The 19,528-nt window shown below is 45.9% G+C and overlaps 1 protein-coding gene across 1 annotated transcript; it reads right to left on the reverse strand.

Annotated features, from left to right (window-relative positions):
* Positions 1-2,316: 2,316 nt before the first annotated feature.
* CYP1B1 (cytochrome P450 family 1 subfamily B member 1) lies at positions 2,317-7,812 on the reverse strand. Its single transcript, NM_001192294.2, has 3 exons — positions 7,439-7,812; positions 5,981-7,012; positions 2,317-3,148 (listed from the first exon to the last, which is right to left on the reverse strand). The coding sequence occupies exons 2-3, from the start codon at positions 7,009-7,011 to the stop codon at positions 2,560-2,562; spliced, it is 1,620 nt and encodes a 539-aa protein (NP_001179223.2). The 5' UTR covers position 7,012; positions 7,439-7,812; the 3' UTR covers positions 2,317-2,559.
* Positions 7,813-19,528: the final 11,716 nt, after the last annotated feature.

Below are 19,528 nucleotides of genomic sequence, written 5' to 3' on the forward strand. Positions count from 1 at the left end.
TTCCTTGAACTGGGTTACAAACATATTAAATAAACCAGGAAATCTCCCAGTACTCACCTCATTGTCTTCTTCGTAAACCCGGCTCTCTCATCACTGAAAGTGCCAGAAGAATTGAGCCTACGTACATAGAAACAGATTACAGAGCATCTGGATCTGGTTGACTTAATGAGGCATCCAGATTGGTACACGATTACTTTTGCTGCCACAAGTCTCTCAGAGTAAGTAGGCTAGGGCAGCCCCAAATTACAGTCTCAGCCCTGTTCAGGGCACAGGGAAGGGTAGATAACAATGTTTTGGAATAGCCAGTGCCAAAAAAATTGAAACATATTGGGTAAGCCTGATTTCTACTGTTGACTTTGGGGCCTTTAAAAATACTGGCACAGATTTTTTCATATTCAAGAGGTACATCTGTGAGATTTTCTTAATTAAAATTGTATAAAGTGTTTATTAATAAGAATTCCACATTATAATAGTGCTGCTATGCTGTGGATTTTTAAAAATCTGCCTGGGATTCAACACTAGCCCATGAAACACTTTTTTTTCTAAATATTCATACTACAAATTAATTAATTCTGAATGAGTGGGAGAATGTTTAGCCATCTTTCTTTCTTTTCATATTTTTCACTCCTTTCTCTTACCCCTGCACTGCCCGTCCCAACACACACCACAATCATACACTCTTTCTTTTATAATTTTGATACAGAGATTCCAAAAAGCTTAATGAAATGTAACAAGCAGTAAGCTTTTAGGACACTTCACAACTTCCTTTGTACATTTATGAGCAATGAAAGTTAAAACTCCAAACTTCACTTTGTACTTTTGCAACCTTCCATCACTTTTTGAAAAAAGGTTTTCAAGTTATTTACATAAACTGAACATATATATTTTGTTCAAGCTTTAGGTCTTCACAGTTACCAAAGTGACCGCCTGCTTAAGATCAATAGGCCGTCTTAAACAGCACAGCCGATCTGATTGGTACCACTGAAATCCAATGCCATCCTCAAAACAATCTCCCAAGACTAATTCTGACTTTCCAAAACACAAACACCGCTGCTATCTAAAAAATTATTTAAAAGGAAAACTAGGTCCATTATAATGGGACTTCCCCACCATATTATTTAATAAAGAACATCAAGATAGTTCGTGGCATTTTTCACTGTTCACCAGGCAGACACAGATTCAGTCTCCCTGCCTTCCACAGGCTAATAGCCAGATTTCCAGTAACTTCCTGGAACTCAATAATCAGAATGGCTTTAAAACTAAATTAAAATTTTAAGCACAACAAGAGTTTAGAAATATAACATATGAACTAAATCAGTTTGGAAGATATTCTGTACTGCGAATATAAGTTTAATAAACATGTTGTAAAGTGATAAGGAACACATCTTTCGGATCCAATTTTAAGATTTTTCAATTCAAATTTCCAATGAGAGAAGAGACTTTGCTTCAACTTGGTTTTCATGATGTCAAAAACAGGTATTTGATTTAATCAAGCTCATACTATGTATTTGAATTAAAATTGGATAAATTGGTTGTACTTTTGTATATGCTGTGATATTATAAAAGACATTGTTCAACCTTTCCTTGACCAAAATAACTAATACCATTTAGTGATAAAATAACTAATACATATTGGTACTGAATAATTATATAATATATACATACATCTTGAACACTATTTGGTGATTTTTTTTTTAACCTATGAGATTTATTGAAGTCAGTATGTTATAATCACAAAACTTAAAGTTTAGCTGAGCTGATAAATTTTTTTTCTTCATAATTGAAATTCTGTACTTTAATAACCAAACGAGGTATGTCTTCAGCTTGGAATTTTTTACGATTTAACAATTTATAGTTTAAAATTCATGAAATCACTGAACCCCACTAAATCAACTACAGTTGATTTCCTTCTGAGCAAATAACTTTATGACTCATCCCATAAAGTAAGAGGAAGCACATCAGTGGGCAAAAAAGATAAATCCACCCATAGATATTAGAGCCTAACTAAGCTATTTTATTGAAAAAGTGAGAAGAGAATTTCTGGTCTTTATTTTTTCCCTTATTAGCCCAGATCACATCCAATCTTACACTGAAATTATTCATCTTTGCATATTCAACAATATTTCCTAAAACTGCTTAATACAATTTTCTATAGAGCATACAGAACATAACCTTGGACCCCACCAAGCAAGGCATGGTTACTGAAATGCCTCTTTATTAGGTAGTTCTGTGTATATGTATATGTGTGTTTTAACTCCAAAGAAAGCTCCCTCAAGAAATTACTATTGGCAACATTCAATATATGTAAAAAAATTCTTTGGGCCCTTTAGCTCTTTCACTCAAAATGTCTCCTGGAGCCCCTACACAGCCCAGGGCTCGTGAGGTACTATTTTGAAGACACGTGTGCAAAGCACATCATCTGTGGGTCAGTTGGTTTACGCTCATTTTAGAGACTAATTGAGAAAGTGGCACAGAGGAGCTAGGGGGGAAAAAAAACTGTAATTTTACTCCCATCTCCCGACTTGCATACTTATAAAATTTCTGCTTGCCTCTGGCTTCTCACTGGCACTCTTTCTCCACTTGTAACTTTTGGACAGCACTATCAAGGAGCTCCATAGACTCTCTGAGAGTCACATTGATTTTAAATGACTTGGGTTTAATGGTCAGGCCGTAATTAAAATCCATTTTCGAAGGCTCGTCTGGATTGGCCTTGAAATTGCACTGGTGAGCAAGGATGGAGATGAAGAGAAACAGCTGCATCTTAGAAATCTCTTCCCCGATGCACCGCCGTTTGCCCACAGAAAAAGCCATCACGCTGCCTGTCAAGTCCTTGTTGATGAGGCCATCCTTGTCCAAGAATCGGGTTGGGTCAAAGTCCTCTGGGTTCGACCACTTCACCGGATCATGATTCACGGACCACTGGTTAACAAACACCACCGTGTCCTTGGGGATGTGGTAGCCCAAGACGGAAGCGTTAGCCGTGGTGGCGTGCGGAATGGTGACAGGCACAAAGCTGGAGAAGCGCATGGCTTCATAAAGAAAGGCCATGACGTAGGGCAAGCGGGGCTGGTCCTCCAGGGTGGGCAGCCGGTGCCTACCCACCACTTGATCCAGTTCTGCCTGTACCCGCGCCTGCACTTCCGAATACCTGTTTGGTGTTAAGGGCAGAGAGAGAAAGTCAATGAGGAACACTGATCCTTCTTTCATCTAGAAAGCCCATTACAATATATTTTTATACCACCATTCTTTAAACTGGCTATCTGAATCAGTAATTGAATTAACATTTCCAGAAAAAAAAATCCAAAACAGTTTCCTAATTTATCACTTTATTACAAGATGGAGTATAACAGTTATATTTCCTATAATAAGTCTCACACAGCTCTAACTCTCTTCCCCATCATAAGTTAAAAAAGGGTCTAAGTTTTCTCAGCCTGAAAAAGCATGACAAGGGTAAGGATGACTTCTCTCCACTGGATACAGCAGAAAGTGCCGGGGACATACAATACTTTTTAGGAACTCATGAAAACTCATTTCTTTTAAAATCAGAAGAATAAAAGCTTTTAGGCCAATGAAAATGTTTTATAATTTTAACATGCTAATCTTTATACCAATATAGTCATAAAGTTTAATTTAAAAAAATTTTATGGAGTAAGGTGTCCTCAAAGGCAAAAGCACTTGGGGCCCACAAAAATTAAAATGTAACCCTGAAAGTGAATTCTTTTTTTCTTCATCTCCCTAGACAATTCCAGAGAACACAATGTTCTCATTTTATACAAAGATCATTGGTATCCTGATAGATAAAGGTACATATCTTCTAACTTTAAAAGCAAATCCCTAATGTTCATGAGATTATGGTAGACTGTAACATTTATTCACTGTTGCCGATAAAACTAGTACAATCCTATTGGAAAACAAAATCTTATTACAAAGCAAGATCTGTAAGGGTAATTTCTCCCCACTCTTTTAAAAGCCAGTGATCCATGTCTGGAAATTTATTTTCAGGAAATAACTTAGCAGGTATAAAAAAAGTAACCATGATAGCTAAAATTTTAAATACAGCTGAAACATTAAAATATAGCAGAAACATTAAAATAGCTCACTCTTTAAAAAAATATTTAGACAAACATGATAAATGATTGTATATAATGATCTGTTACTATGGCAAAATATTATACAGCCATAAAAATTACTAAAATTGTGTAGTAAAAAATTACTAAAGTTTAAAAGACAGGGAAAAAAATAAATAAATAAAAGACAGGGAAATGGCCACTATAGTAAGTGGAAATGTCAGAAGTAAAAAAATGTATAATTACTGCAACTTTGAAAAAAAAATTTAAGTGTGCCTGTGATGACATTATGGGTGATTTTTCAGAGATTTGCAAACTTTTTTCATAGAGGGCCAGAGAGTAAATATTTTAGGCTTTGTGGATCAAGCCCTCTTACCTCCCAGCTTGTGCTATGGGGTAGAAGCAGCTACAGACAATACATAAATTAATGGGCATAGCTGCATTTCCATAAGTTACATAAAAAATAGGAAATGCAATTTGCCAACCCCATCATATTGTCTTTTCACTAAAAAGAAGAACTTTTCATCAGCTATAGTGAATTGAAAGTGACCCCCAAATTGTTTTATTCCCTTTTGCTGCCCAATTGGAGTACACGGAAAACGATTTACAATTCGGTTTCTGGTGAAAAAAAGAAAGACAGGCAGTTTCAAAAGATAACACGCTTATCTGGGGAAGCAAAGGATTTATTGATCCCATTTTGGAATTGTCCTCTTCCTGATCTATTATTGACTCTTATTATGCGATTTCTGCCCCTCCTCCATATGTGTTTCCATGATATTAATACTGAAAAGTGATTTTAAATATACACCGCCCCCCCCAAATTGTGAAAGCAGTATCTAAGGAAATACAGGATTCTGATGCAGTGGATTCTAACAAAAGAAGTTTTTACTTTCCAGCTTCCCCTACCTGTGCGCCAGATTGCATAACCAGGATTTCTGGTCTCTCAAAGCAATCAAGACTTGCCTTGAATGAGACATTTGCCCCTGGGGTAAGGATGCCAGATAAAATACCGGCCGCCCATGTAAATCAACGGCTCGTCTTTTAATATAACTATAACCTATGTAAAATTTATGTTATATTTGCTTGATCTGGGGATACCGGAGACATGTTTAATTCGTGCGTGTACAAATTTAGCAGAGGTCCGCGGTTGAGGATCAACTTAACCCAGCCGAGCCCAGGGATCCGAGAGGTTAGCAGGTGCCACCCAGATACTCAGCTTCCCTTTCTATAATAGATGCAGCTCAGCGTTAGCTAAAGTTATGGCTTCTCCTATTCTTTACACCGACACCTCTACGCCTAGAAAGGCGGTTTTATACGCCTAGAGCGGCGGTTTTATACGCCCAGCACAATCCGCTGGTTTCTGGTTGCTTTCCTAAAGCTTTGGATTATCGGTCCTTGAGGCTCCGCCGCCGAACACTAGCTGTATCGCGATACAAAGCCTTGAAGGGCGGTTGGCTTTTGGCTCCGAGGCCAGACGGCCTCCAGTCAGCGCTGAAGACCAGCCGAGCCGATTAGGCGTGCTTACTTAACATATTTTTTACTACGCTGCCCTTTCCTTTCGAACATTTCCAATTTTGCTTCTCCGTGCCAATGTGGGAGATCGGGGGATGATCTTGGGCACTTAATCTTGCTATTCCAAGTGGTTTCACACAAATTTATCCCCTCTCGGAGCGGTGAGCTCCAAGATCAGCGATGCCGAGCCGTCCCGGCGCGGTTGGGTGGAGCGTGCAAAACGCACGGTGCCTTCCAGAGACGCGCTTTCTGGACTCGGTCTCAGCTTTGGCAGGTGGGGACCCGCAGCGAAACCCCAAACCCTCCTTGAGCGCTAGTCGCGACCTCAGCATATTCTAATTCCACTCCACCTTTTACGGAGGGAGGGGGGAAGGCCGACCCAAGCCTCCTGGAGGCTTTACCTGGTGAAGAGAACGAGCAGCCACTGCAGCGCGGTGGAGAGAGTATCCTGGCTGGCGCCGAAGATGTCTGTGACCGTGGCCGGCACGTAGTCTACGTCCAGGCGCGGGCCACCATCGCCAGAGTCAGCCCCCGCCGAGTGGATGAAAGCGTCCATCATGTCGCGGGGGGCGGCCCCGGGCCGGAGGCTTTCGCGGTGCCTCAGGAACTTGTCTAGAACGAAGTTGCTGAAGTTGCGATTGAGCTGCTCGAATTCACGGAAGGCAGTGCGCACGGGGTTAGGGAAGCGCTGCAGCCAGGGCAGCACGTCCACCAGGCTGCCCGCGCCCACAGTGCGCCCAAACTCCTCGTTGTGGCTGAGCAATTCGAGGAACTCGGCGTCGTCGTGGCTGTAGCGGCAGCCGAAGCACAGAGCGCTCATGACGTTGGCCACGGCCACCAGGGTCAGTGGCCGCGGGTCTAGGAAGGCGCCGCCCGCGCTGCGGCGCACCAGCAGCTCTACCAACTCCCGCACCTCGCCTACCACGTGGCCCTCGAGGACCCGGCGGCCGCGCGGCTGGCGCGTGGAGAAGGCTCGCATCGTGCTGTGCGCCGCGCGCCGCTGCGCCTTCCAGCTCTCCGAGTACTGGCCGAAAGCCAGGCTGCGGCCACCGGACACCAAGCGGAAAGAGGCGAAAGGCGGCCGGTCGGCGAAGGCCGCGCTCTGGTGCACCAGCGCCTGGCGGATGGCGCGCTCGCCGTTCAGCACCACCACCCGGCAGCTGCCGAGATGGATCTGGAAGACGTCGCCGTAGCGCCGCGCCAGACGTGCGAACAAGAGGTGCGGCGCCGAGCCCATTGACGCCGCATTTCCGATCAGCGGCCAAGCAAAGGGACCGGGGGGCGCGGAGCCCGGCTGCCGCCGCCGCTGCCTCAACAGCCACTGGCCCACGTGCACTGCGGCCAGCACCGAGAGCAGCAGAAGGAGCATGGTCTGCTGGACCGACAGAAGGGTCGGCGACAGGTGATCGTCCGGGCTGAGGCCAGTGGCCATGCTGGGGAGAGAAGGGCGAAGGCGTGACACTCAGGTAGGCAGAGAAAGAAGAGGGCGCCCCAAGCTCCTATCCACCTGCCTCGGGCTACCGTGCACTGTTGGGTAGGCAGGAGGTAGCGCGTAGGTCAGATCAGGGCTAGCTCACTGAAGAAGCAGTTGAACACGCCTCTTGCCATCCCAAACCCATTGCCCAAAAGCGAGGGGAAGGGTCGTGTTTCCGCCTCTCTATGACCCGATTCCCCCGACCCCGCCTCAGCCGCGTAATGGTTCCTGCAATTCAAGGACAACACAGCGGGCATCAAGGTGTGGCGCTCAGTTCCCTCTAAATGCCTACCACCCCGGCCCCTGCGACCCCCGCCACTTCTGATGTGTGAGAACCCACGCATCACAAGAGGCCGCAGGAAGGCGGCTCAGCTGACACACTGACCTGCGAGGAGGCGCGGTTTCCAGCAGCGCCAGACGGCCGGCTGGGAGAACGGACTGGGGCCCTTGTGGGGTTCAAGACCGCAATCTCAATGTCTCCAGAAAATCAGAAGCCGACCCTGGACACCTGTTGCCAGCTCTGGGAACTTCAGCGCCCACTCTGGAGTCTCTAGGGGTCGTCAGAGCCGGGGGCGCTCGGTCTGGGATAGGGACGCAGAAAGGAGTTTGCTTTGCCGAGCCTCGCTGCACCTGAGCCTCGGCAAAGTCAGGGTTTTCTCACCGCGTGAGAGTTGCGATTGAGGGTCGATGAATGGAGTCAACTGCCAGCCCTCACAACCCCCTGCAAGGCTCTGACAGCTGGCGTCGCAGAGGCGTGGTCGGTTTGCACAGTCACTCTGGAGAGTAAAGCGCGCCATCCCGCCTCTCTTTTTTAAGGTCTGTGAGTGGGGAGGAGGCAACCGGACCTGGCAGGGGCGGGGCTTGCAGAGGGAAGGCGGGGCGCTCTGGAACAGGCCTCTCGGACTACGACTGGGGTCACCGCGCGCTGGTGGTCACGCGAGGCAGTCCCTGCGCGCCCCGACGGCCTTGGAGCAGTAGCTGGTGGCTTTCCTGGAAGCGGCGGCGAGAACTTTGCGTTTCCCCCAAATCACCCTTCCTCACAGCCACTTCCGATCGAGGCCGCAGTTTCTCTGGACGCTCGCTCGGGACACCACCTGAGCACCACTCCTGCGCTTTCGGTGGGAGCGCGCTCCACGCCCCGAGCGCACAACCTCTCTACCCTTTCCGTGGCCTGGGCTTCCTTCCCCGAGAGAAAATCGCTCGAGATCCTCGGGCGCCCTAACCGGGAAAGCAAACCTGTCAGCTTGGAAAAGAAAACTCGGTTGTGGTGAAGGTTTGCCTTACTGCATCCCGAGTTGCTTTATTTGTAGTTTAACGTTCTCGCAAGCATATCGACCCATCAGGTCAGGCCCTTTGGCGCGCAAAGTTCTCCTTCCACCTTGGGCGGAGAGATCAAGAAGCCCTGAAGGACACAGCTCCCCGCCCCGGGACCCCGACTTCCTTGGCATACAAAGGCCAGAGCTGGCGCGCCACAGCTGCCTGGAGGTTTCCCGCGTAGAAACTCCTCCAGGTGGCGCCGCCCACTGGAGAACGCGGAGCAAAGCTGGCCGCGTCGGAGACCGGGGGCGCCCGGCGGAGAGCCGAGCTGGGACGAACCCTGCGGAGAGCAGGGGAGGGAGGGCGCTCTGAAGATTCCTGGAGGAGTGGAGGGGGTGGGGCGGGAGCGGGGTGAGAAGGAGGAGGCCAATCTCCGAGAGCCTGCGAACTTTATTGGGTTGAAAAGTTTCTTCTGCTGTCGCCTCCCCCTTGCGTGCGGAGCTGTGCCTTGCGTGCGCTGCTTCTGGAAAGTCGGCTCTAGTCATATCCCTCGGCGCTTCTCACGGCACCTGACACGCCGAGGCGGCGGCGGGGGCGGCGGCCGAGGGCGGGATGCCGACCGCCACCACCCTGCGCGGCGCACGCACAGCCGCGCCCTCCCGGCCACCGCTCCAAGGCCGGGTCTGGGCGCGCGCGCGCGCGCTCTGAACGGGACTCTCCTGCCCAAGTGGAAGCCCCAAGGCGCAGCACCCTTTCCTGCCGGCTGGTACAAAGTATTTTAAAGACCCTGGAGAAAAAAAGATCTTTTCCGAAAGGTTGGGGAAAGGGCGAGCCCGGGGGATGAATGGTAGTTATTCAGGTAGGAAGTGTGCTTCCGAGCCTCGGGGGTTATCAAGAATAAGTAAAGAAGTTGGGCGCTTACCAAGTACCAGCCGTGTGCTTTGAGGTTTACCGGCGCGGCCAATCTCTACTGTTTGCCAGTTTACAGATGAGGAAACGGGTTCAGAAAGGTTATATGATTTACCCAAGTTCACACGCATACATTTACAATCATATGATATAACCTTAAATGATTTCTTTTTCCGAGTAAATGATTGAAATGCTTCCCTCGGCAAAGTGAGGTGGTTCTGTACTCCCCCACTCTACCTTTTATTAGCTAATAAGAGGTGGACCCAGGATTTGAACCCACGAAGTTGCACTCCAGCTCCATCATACTCGTTTATGCTGAAGAAAAGCCTCAGATAAATATAGGCACAAATGCATTCTTTCCTGCCTGCCTAAAAAAAAAAAAAAAAATCAGCTGGAAGAATTTTTTAAAATAATTTCTGGGGTTTTTGGCGGGGGTGGGGCAGGGAGATTTGTTTTAGAGAATTGAATCTTGAGAATTCTAAAGAAATAATATGCTCATCTTTTGCAGGTAAATTGGTTTTGAATGAAGGAGGCCTGTGGACTGTGCTTCATAGCTGACTTTGAAATAACTGGTTAAATTCTAAAGAAAAATAAACTTCTTAAGAGTTTGACTTTTTGAAAGGTTGAAACCAACATTAAAATATCTTACTTGATAAGAAAATGCCTTTTTGTAAAATTCTGCCTTCAGTAGCTTTTGAGAGGTTCTCTGGAAATGAATTCATACTTTATTATGGCGTACTCAGTTCTGTAATAAAGTTAGTTTTTGAGCAACTGAGTAAATAGGAATTGGTTTCCCAGGGCTCCGCTGGCATATATATCATTTGAAATGAATTTCATAGCAACCTTATAATATCTAAGTTTAGCAAGACCCTTGTCTAATAATTGAAGATTGCTGCAGGTATCAGTCTCTCATCAGACTTGAATTTAGTAGACAAGAATTGTGTATGGGCTACTACCAATTTTGAGCTGGCAACGTTCCTGAAAGCTTTTATCACAGTATTTCTACCAGAATCAGAGGAATGGAGGTGCTTTTAAACCAAGTAAATACCTATCTTAAAAACTACAAAACAGAGCTGTTTCTAAGACCTCCTATATAGCTTTTAGATAAACTAGATACATACCTGCCTGCCACAGCAAATAGTTCAACGTACCTTTCAAGCCATGATGCCCTGGATTCAGCTCTTGTTGCAGGACAAGGCTTTAAAAGGCAGAGGAACCAGTTAGGTAAATGCTGTCAGAAAGATAGGCTTTATCAGTTAGGACAAGCCAAAAAGACTGGCTGTGGTAACACTGGGCTTTGGCTTCTCCCGGGCTTTTTGGTGTAGACCTCTGTTGGAAGGCCCATCCAATACCTGATGAAGACTCAGGATAAATCCAGAGAGGCCTGCGGGTACCCTTGACGTAGCTCATGGTGGAGCCCTCACTCTAGTGAATATCCATACCAGACTCTAAGTTATCAGTTGCTCAAAGCCAGTGTCTAAGGCCCAGGGATCTCTTTTCAGTCAATAACACACAATATGGGGATTTTGCCCACCCCTAAACTCAACATTTGAATTGTTTGGTACAGATAACTTTCAAAAGAACAGCGAAGCTAGAGAGATAGTTCAAGGAAGAGATTTAAAATACCTTGTGTTGTATTGATTCCATAGAAGAGAAATCCAGCTTAAGCGTGTTTAAGCAGGACAGAAATGCACTGGCTCACATGAAGGAAAGGATAAAGGTGGTACCTCACAGGATGGAAGGACCTGGGGCTGCTCTCCCACTGTCTAGCATGCTAGTCTCTGCTTGGGTTTCATCCCATATACTCTCTTCATGTAGCAGGAAAGCTGGCCATGGGCAGCCTCAAATTAACCACCACCCCCCAAAAAAGAGAACATGTCCTTTTCAGGGTCATTTTTCAAGCCCCTGGAAGGATTCCATTGTGCCAGCTTGGCATCAGGCCACCCCTGTGGCCAAAGGGCTAAGTCTGTTTTCAGAAAAAGAGAGATGGAGGTAGGGAGAACATGCTGCTGCTAAGTCACTTCAGTTGTGTCCAACTCTGTGCAACCCCATAGATGGCAGCCCACCAGGCTCCCCCATCCCTGGGATTCTCCAGGCAAGAACACTGCAGTGGGTTGCCATTTCCTTCTCCAATGCATGAAAGTGAAAAGTGAAAGTGAAGTCGCTCAGTCGTGTCCAGACTCTGCTGGGAAACAAAAGGTAAGAGGCCCCTCTGTCCTCAGGTATCCTGCTTCTGTCCTTCATTTTGGGTTGAAGGATAACCCAAAATAATAATAATAATAAATCAGCAACTGAGATAGATGCTTTTTTAAAAAATTATTTATTTTTTGCAGTGCTGGGTCTTCACTGCTACATGCGCTTTCTCTAGTTGCAACAAGTAGGGGCTACTCTCTACTTGCAATGCGCAGGCTTCTCATTGCTGTGGCTTCTCTTATTGCAGAGAACTGGTTCTAGACTTGTTGCAGAGCACTGGCTCTAGGCTTCAGAAGTTACAGCACGTGGATCAGAAGTTGTGGCTCCCAGGCTCCAGAGCACAGGCTCAGTAGTTGTGGCTGGCGCACAGGCTTGGTTGCTCCAAGGCATGTGGGATCTTCCTGGGTCAGGGATCAAACCTGTGTCTCCCACACTAGCAGGCAGATTCTTTACCACTGAGCCACCAGGGAAGCCCCAAGATAGATGCTTTTTGCCTGGAACCCATAGCCAAGAAAGCTCAGCCCTTAAGTCATCAGTATAGAAGTTGGTTTTCTTCATGGGATTTTGCTTTAGCAGCTCTTCAATATGGCTACGTATGTACCTAAAACTAAACACAATACCCCAAAGATGAGATCTTGTCCAACCCCGAGAGCTGTGGTTACTTCCCACCAATCATGCAGTGTTTCTTTTTAATGCAAACTAAGTTTTAGGGCTATTTTAAAGTATCTAAGCTTGTGATAAATTAAGGTCTTTATCTTTTATCTTGAGACTTAATACCATTCTGAGTCTTTCATTGCACTTGTACAATTGATTTAAAAAAAAATATGAGATTTTCCATTTATTTCCATTAAATACATTTTGAAGCTTCCAGCCCATGGAGGCCATGTTGATACTCTTATGGCCTCTGAGGCCAAGATCACAACAGAAGCTGGAAAGTAATATGGGGAAAACAAGTCTAGTGGCCAGGTGACCACTGGCCCACTCTGGACTACTTCTATGACAAAAATCTTTGGACTTTGGTTTATATTATATATCTACATTATTATGCATACACAATATTTTATATATATATAAATATTTAATATATCATGTTACAATATTCAGTTCAGTTCAGTTGCTCAGTTGTGTCCGACTCTTTGTGACCCCATGAATCGCAGCACACTAGGCCTCCCTGTCCATCACCAACTCCCGGAGTTCACTCAGACTCACATCCATCGAGTCAGTGATGCCATCCAGCCATCTCATCCTCTGTCGTCCCCTTCTCCTCCTGCCCCCAGTCCCTCCCAGCATCAGGGTCTTTTCCAATGAGTCAACTCTTCGCGTGAGGTGGCCAAAGTACTGGAGTTTCAGCTTTAGCATCATTACTTCCAAAGAAATCCCAGGGCTGATCTCCTTCAGAATGGACTGGTTGGATCTCTTTGCAGAGTCCCTTGGACTCTCAAGAGTCTTCTCCAACACCACAGTTCAAAAGCATCAATTCTTTGGCGCTCAGCTTTCTTCACAGTCCAACTCTCACATCCATACATGACCACTGGAAAAACCATAGCCTTGACTAGACGGACCTTTGTTGGCAAAGTAATGTCTCTGCATTTGAATATGCTATCCAGGTTGGTCATAACTTTTCTTCCAAGGAGTAAGCGTCTTTTAATTTCATGGCTGCAGTCACCATCTGCAGTGATTTTGAAGCCCCCAAAAATAAAGTCTGACACTGTTTCCACTGTTTCCCCATCTATTTCTCATGAAGTGATGGAACCAAATGCCATGATCTTAGTTTTCTGAATGTTGAGTTTTAAGCCAACTTTTTCACTCTCCTCTTTCACCTTCATCAAGAGGCTTTTAAGTTCCTCTTCACTTTCTGCCATAAGGGTGGTGTCATTTGCATATCTGACGTTATTGATATTTCTCCCAGCAATCTTGATTCCAGCTTGTGCTTCTTCCAGCCCAGCATTTCTCATGATGTACTCTGCATATAAGTTAAATAAGCAGGGTGACAATATACAGCCTTGACGTACTCCTTTTCCTATCTGGAACCAGTCTGCTGTTCCATGTCCAGTTCTAACTGTTGCTTCCTGACCTGCATACAAATTTCTCAAGAGGCAGGTCAGATGGTCTGGTATTCCCATCTCTTTCAGAATTTTCCACAGTTTATTGTGATCCACACAGTCAAAGGCTTTGGCATAGTCAATAAAGCAGAAATAGATGTTTTTCTGGAACTCTCTTGCTTTTTTGATGATCCAGCGGATGTTGGCAATTTGGTCTCTGGTTCCTCTGCCTTTTCTAAAACCAGCTTGAACATTTGGAAGTTTACGGTTCACGTATTGCTGAAGTCTGGCTTGGAGAATTTTGAGCATACAATATTAGGGCTTCCCAAGTGGCGCTATTGGTAAAGAACCTACCTGCCAATGTAGGAGACTTAAGAGATGCAGGTTCAATCTCTGGGTTGGGAAGATCTCCTGGAGTAGGAAATGGCAACCCATTCCAGTATTCTTGCCTGGAATATTCCATGGACAGAGGAGCCTGGCCCAGTGCCGTCCATAGGGTCACACAGAGTCAGACACGCCTGAAGCGACTTAGCACTCAGGCATGTTATAATATTATACAATTTGTATATATTATTTTTCAGTTTTGACCAGATATAAATTCTTAAAACACACCCACGCATAGTATACAAACATGCTCTTGTTGCAAAAGATTCAATCAGTATATAAGAATATGCAGAGAATTAGGAAAGCCCATGCTCCTACCCCTTCTCATGTGCAGCCACAAGAATCATGTGTCTTCCACTTATGTATAGCATATGCTTGTGCATATGTATATATTTTTAATACAAATGAGATCATACTAAAATTACTGTTCAGTGATTTTTTTCAACTTAACAATTGTCTTGGCAACTTCAACAGAAGGTATAGATCTACCTACCACATGCTTTTAAACTACGGCGTAGTATGACTGTAACATAATTTATTTAGCCATTTCTCTTTGAAGACCGTTTGTGTTCTTTCCAACTTATTTGAGACTCCATTGTGGTGACTTCACTTTTCTGTGCAATTCTGTATACATTTGCAAATGTTTTCCCAGTGGAGAATCTTGAATCAAAGGGGTATGCATTTTAAAGGGTCTTGCTAACACCTCCTTGTCTTCCACAAAGACGGCCAGTTTGCATCTGGAACCTGGGATTTTGTACCCAGTAGCATGTACCAACAAACTTTTCCTTCTATAAAGAATGATTGCTTTAATTTAGCTTTGCAAATATAGAATGAAAAGAAAACAAAGGGATTACTTGTCTTTCAGATCTGTTCTTTCCTTTAAAGAATTGGTATGCTTGTGCTCAGATCATCTCCTCTTCTTGACAGGTGAGGGAAATCCCCAGATTAAAGCTGATAAGACATTAGTGGGGGGAGCATTCCGGATTTCCATATCTCTATGGAAGACATCACAGAATCCAGGGTAGGAGAGTGACCTCAGCGTGCCTCAATGTCCCCTCCGAGATGATGACAGGCCCCTGGGCACAGGCCCAAAAAGCCTTCTAGGTTTGTCCAGTCTTCCAGAGGAGATTAAAAGCAGTAAAGCCAGCATAACACATCATTAGGAATTTGGCTTCTGGAGCCAGGCACTCTTGGGTGTAAGGCCCAGCTCTCTGACTTATAAGCAGTGACCTTGGCCATGGTAGTTAACTCTTCTTAGCCCAAGTATCCTCATTTGTACAAAAGGGATCATAATATCCCAGCCACAGGGGGTCACTGTGAGGATTAAATGAGATATTATGAGGATACCAATTAGCACAGTTGATGGCAAAGAGTGAGTTCTCAATAAAAGCTAGCTGTTATTTATTATTGTTACCACTAGTACTACGCCCTTATTCCTGTCCAATAAAATCAGAGTCACGCAAGGACTTGGACCTCACAGAGATAAACATAGCCTGCTTGGTTCAGTGTGACGCTTTGGGGTGACACACCCTCACCCAACCGCCTGCAACCTCCTGGAAGCCTAAGGTGACAACAGCCACAGCCTCCTTTTCTTTCTGAGGCAGCACATGAGTGGTCAGTAGCGCCCAACTCCAGAGCCCGCAGGGTTCTGCCTCTACCACTCATAACCGAGTGACTCTAGCTGCTGCAAATAGCTTTCTGGGTCCAGTTCACATTTGGGTAAAACAGAGACCACGCCAGTACCTACTTCAGGACTAAACGAGCTAATACATGTACAGCTTTAGAAGAACAGTGCCTGGTACCAGGGAGGGGCTCAGACGCATCAGTTATGATCATTACTCTGAGGGAAGCCATTTGCCGCTGCCTGAAAAGGCCAACCTCAGAGCCATCTGCTCTTGGCAGAAGGGCTCAGCATCAACAGCCAATTTGCGTTTTCCTCCAGCTCCCAGATGGAGCCATGCAGTACTTCTTTCTCACCTTGTTTCAGCTCACCCAGATGGACACGCTCCACTTCAGGACCCTCAGAGCAGAGGCAGCTCTTTAGGCAGGAGGATGCCACGCTCCCAAAAGGTCCCGGAGGAGGCCGAGCCGGGTGCCTTCCTCCAAGCCAGGCTCTGGGCCAGTCCCTCCCACAGAGCAGAGGCTCTGGGACAGCACTCGGGCCATCGCTGCCAGGGAGAGTTAAGAAAACGACAGTCCACGCGGTGCAAACAGGAGAAGGCCCCAGGAAGTGCTGTCCTGGGACCTCCAGGGGTTGGCATGAATGAAGCCATGCTCCCTGGCTCCCCAGAAGAGACCGCCTACTTTCCTCCCAGTACAGGTCTGGATGAAAGTGGGCTGTGGCTCAGACCTGCAGCACCCAGAACACTGAGCAGCTGCACTGAAGAAGCTCAGGCCGTCTGGCAGCCCGGACCAGAAGGCTGGGCGAGGAGTCTCTCTGCCCTTCCTTGTTAACTGCCAGGGAGGAAACGCTCCCCTGGCCACAGTGGAAAGTCGAATTCAGCCATCTGTACTGTGGTGGTGACTAACCTTCTTTCCTTGAACTATTGTGCCGAGTCAGCCTGTGGCTTATTTGTTTTACGGGTTGGATTGCAGAAGGAAGTCAGGACTTCTCAGTTCTGAGCCTTGGTAGCAGCACCTACACCTGTGTTCAGGTGCAGCTGGTGCCTCTTACCAGGCCCCCAGGGCACTGTCCGCGGTTTCAGGGAGCATCTGATACACTCACCTGAGCTCCCAGATCGCGGGGTTACCTCATGGAATACCTGGGGCTCTGGGGTAAAATGGAAATCTCCATCCCATTTAAGAACACATGACGGGCTCTGAACCAGTGGCAATCCTTGTGCCTTTCTCCTGCTGGGCTCTGGGTATCATACCTGCAGCTCCCGGAGGCAGCTCAGAGAGGTGAAAATCAGATTACAAGTGTCATTTCATTTAACATGGAATAACTACAACAATTTTGAGTGCCACATGCAGAACTCTGTGCCCAGTGAAACGAGAGGATGATCCTCCTCTCCGATGTTGTAGTTGTGAGGTCAGGCCAGGGCTCACTCTCCTCTGGTCTGTTAGAGTGCTGAACACCACAAAGCAAGTCAGGACACAGAGAGGAAAGGAGTTAATTTTCCCTCCAAATGCCGGGCACTGTATTCAGTGCTTGACAACTTCATTTACTTCTCCCGATCATCCTAAATGTATAGCCATCATTAGCCTGCTTTACATATAGGAGGATTAAGGTTCAGACACGATGGACTATTTGCCAAAAGTCTTACAGGTTGCAAGTGATTTTTTAATTTTTAATTTTATATTGGAGTATAGCCAGTTAACAATGCTGTGATAGTTTCGGGTGAGCAGGAAACGGACTCAACCATACATGTACATGTATCCATTCTCCCCCAGACTCCCCTCCTATCCAGGCTGCCACATAACATTGAGCAGAGTTCCCTGTGCCATACAGTAAGTCCTTGTTAGTTATCCATTTTGAATATAGCAGTGTGTACCTGTCCATCCGAAACTCCGTAAGTATCCCTTCCCCGATTCTTCCTCACTGGTAACCGTAAGTTCATTCTCTATGAGTCTATTTTGTAAATAAGTTCATTTGTATCATTTTTTTTTTAGATTCCACATATAAGGGATATCATATGATATTTCTCTTTCTCTGTCTCACTTACTCACTCAGTATGACAATCTCTGGGGGTCAAGATCTGTACTTGGGTCTACAGGCTCCAAAGCCCACCCAGACCATAGCGATCAACACACGTGAACTGACTGCCAGTGTCATAAACTGTCCAGCAGCCCCTCCCTTCTGACTCCACACTGTGTGTATACACTTCCCCGGCACCCACATGCCTGTGAACGACCTGGGTGATCCCAAGCCTCTCCCCACTCCCCCAGGAGAGCTGACATCCTCCTGGAGGCCAGGACCCCAACAGGAAAAGCCATCTTGGTTCCCGTGTGAGATGCAATTCAGACCTGCCCTCTCCTCTCCTAGTGGAGAAAATTGCTATCTGTCCTGCACAGTTCAGGCTCTGTAATTTACAATCCAGTCTTGGGAGGGTTTTGAAAAATTTTCCTTTAAAACAGTGGCTGGAATGCAGCCTCCACATGGCCTTCATGACTAGATCTGCTACATTCAAATGCATTATATTGAACTTACTATAAAATTCACACTATTCCAGACTCCCAGAAATGACAGTTTTATTTAGAAGTAAGTGAGCAAAGTGATGACTTCATTGGTCCCAATGCCAAAATCTTAGCTCAGTGTTTCTCAAATGTTTTGTGTTCAGGACCTCTTTCTACTCTTAAAAAATGTTACAGAAACCAAAGAGCTATTGCTTCCTCTAAGTTTTATCTAAATTCCATGGACAGTGGAGCCTGGCAGGCTATAGTCCGTGGGGTTGCAAAGAGTTGGACATGTCTGAGGATCTGAGCATGCATGCACGCATTTACAATTTTAGAAATGAAATTTATCCATTAAAACACAATAAACCTAAAACATGTTTACATAAATAGCATATTAGAAAATATCTCTGTTTTCCAAAACAAAAAATATTTAGTAGGAGTGGCATTGTTTTACATATTTTACAAATCCCTTTAATTTCTGATTTAATAGAAGACAGATGAATACTCATATCTGATGCTGTAACCAATCTGTAGTGATATTGAATGTCAGGTAGCCCCTGAAAGATCCCTGGTGATCTTGTGAGAGAAGAATGGGGAGAAGGGCAAAGACTACTTTATGACCATAGTTTTAACCTTATGGACTTCCTGAAAGCATCTCAGGGACCACCTACCCTCCCAAGAAGTCCCCGGGCCACACTTTGAGAATCACCTGCTGCTGCTGAGTTGCTTCAGTCACGTCCGACTCTGTGCAACCCCATAGATGGAAGCCCACCAGGCTCCTCCATCCCTGGGATTCTCCAGGCAAGAACACTGAAGTGGGTTGCCATTGAGAATCACCGTCTCAGTTCAAATGTATGATTTTTCTTGTGAGAAAAATCCACCCAGAAGTATTAATATCTAAAGAATATAAAGACCATAATATCTATGGTCTTGATATAGGAACTTGGTGGCAGTGAGGGTAGATTTCAGAGGCAAACATGTCCCAGTGACTGATTTTTGGAGGAAAGCCCCTGAGACACGTGTGGGCACTTCTAAACAGCTGGGCTATCACAGAGGTACCACTCCCAGATGATGGGTCTAGTGGGGATGGTGCAGTTTAACCCCCAAGCAGGGCCAGAAGGAAGAGGCAGAGTGGTACCCACATCTCTGCTGCCTGGAGCCCAGGTGATGTCTGAGTCAGCGACCGGGAGAGCGTGGCTTAGATGAAGGGGGTGGGGAGCTCCTGCTCAGGTGTGGGGCCAGAAGGGCATCTGAGCCACATCCTGAGATCACAGCGGCTCTTTCATTAGCAGCTGTGCCAGTAATAACAATGGTAATAGTAATAATGTACTACTAATAATGGAAGAACTACCATTTATTGAGCACTCTGAGCCGGGCGGAGTGCCAAGCACTTGACATGAATCATTTTATTAATCCTTCACAACCAACTCTCTAAGGTAACTATTAACCATAATCCCTTTCCTACAGACAAATAAAGCAAGACAGGAAGAGTTGGCGTTATCAACCAAGGCCACGCAGCTCCTGTGATAGCTGAGCTAAAATGTGAATTCCGGTCTACCAGATCCTGGAGGTAC

This window comes from Bos taurus, chromosome 11, assembly GCF_002263795.3.
Source record: "Bos taurus isolate L1 Dominette 01449 registration number 42190680 breed Hereford chromosome 11, ARS-UCD2.0, whole genome shotgun sequence".
Classification (NCBI taxonomy): domain Eukaryota; kingdom Metazoa; phylum Chordata; class Mammalia; order Artiodactyla; family Bovidae; genus Bos; species Bos taurus.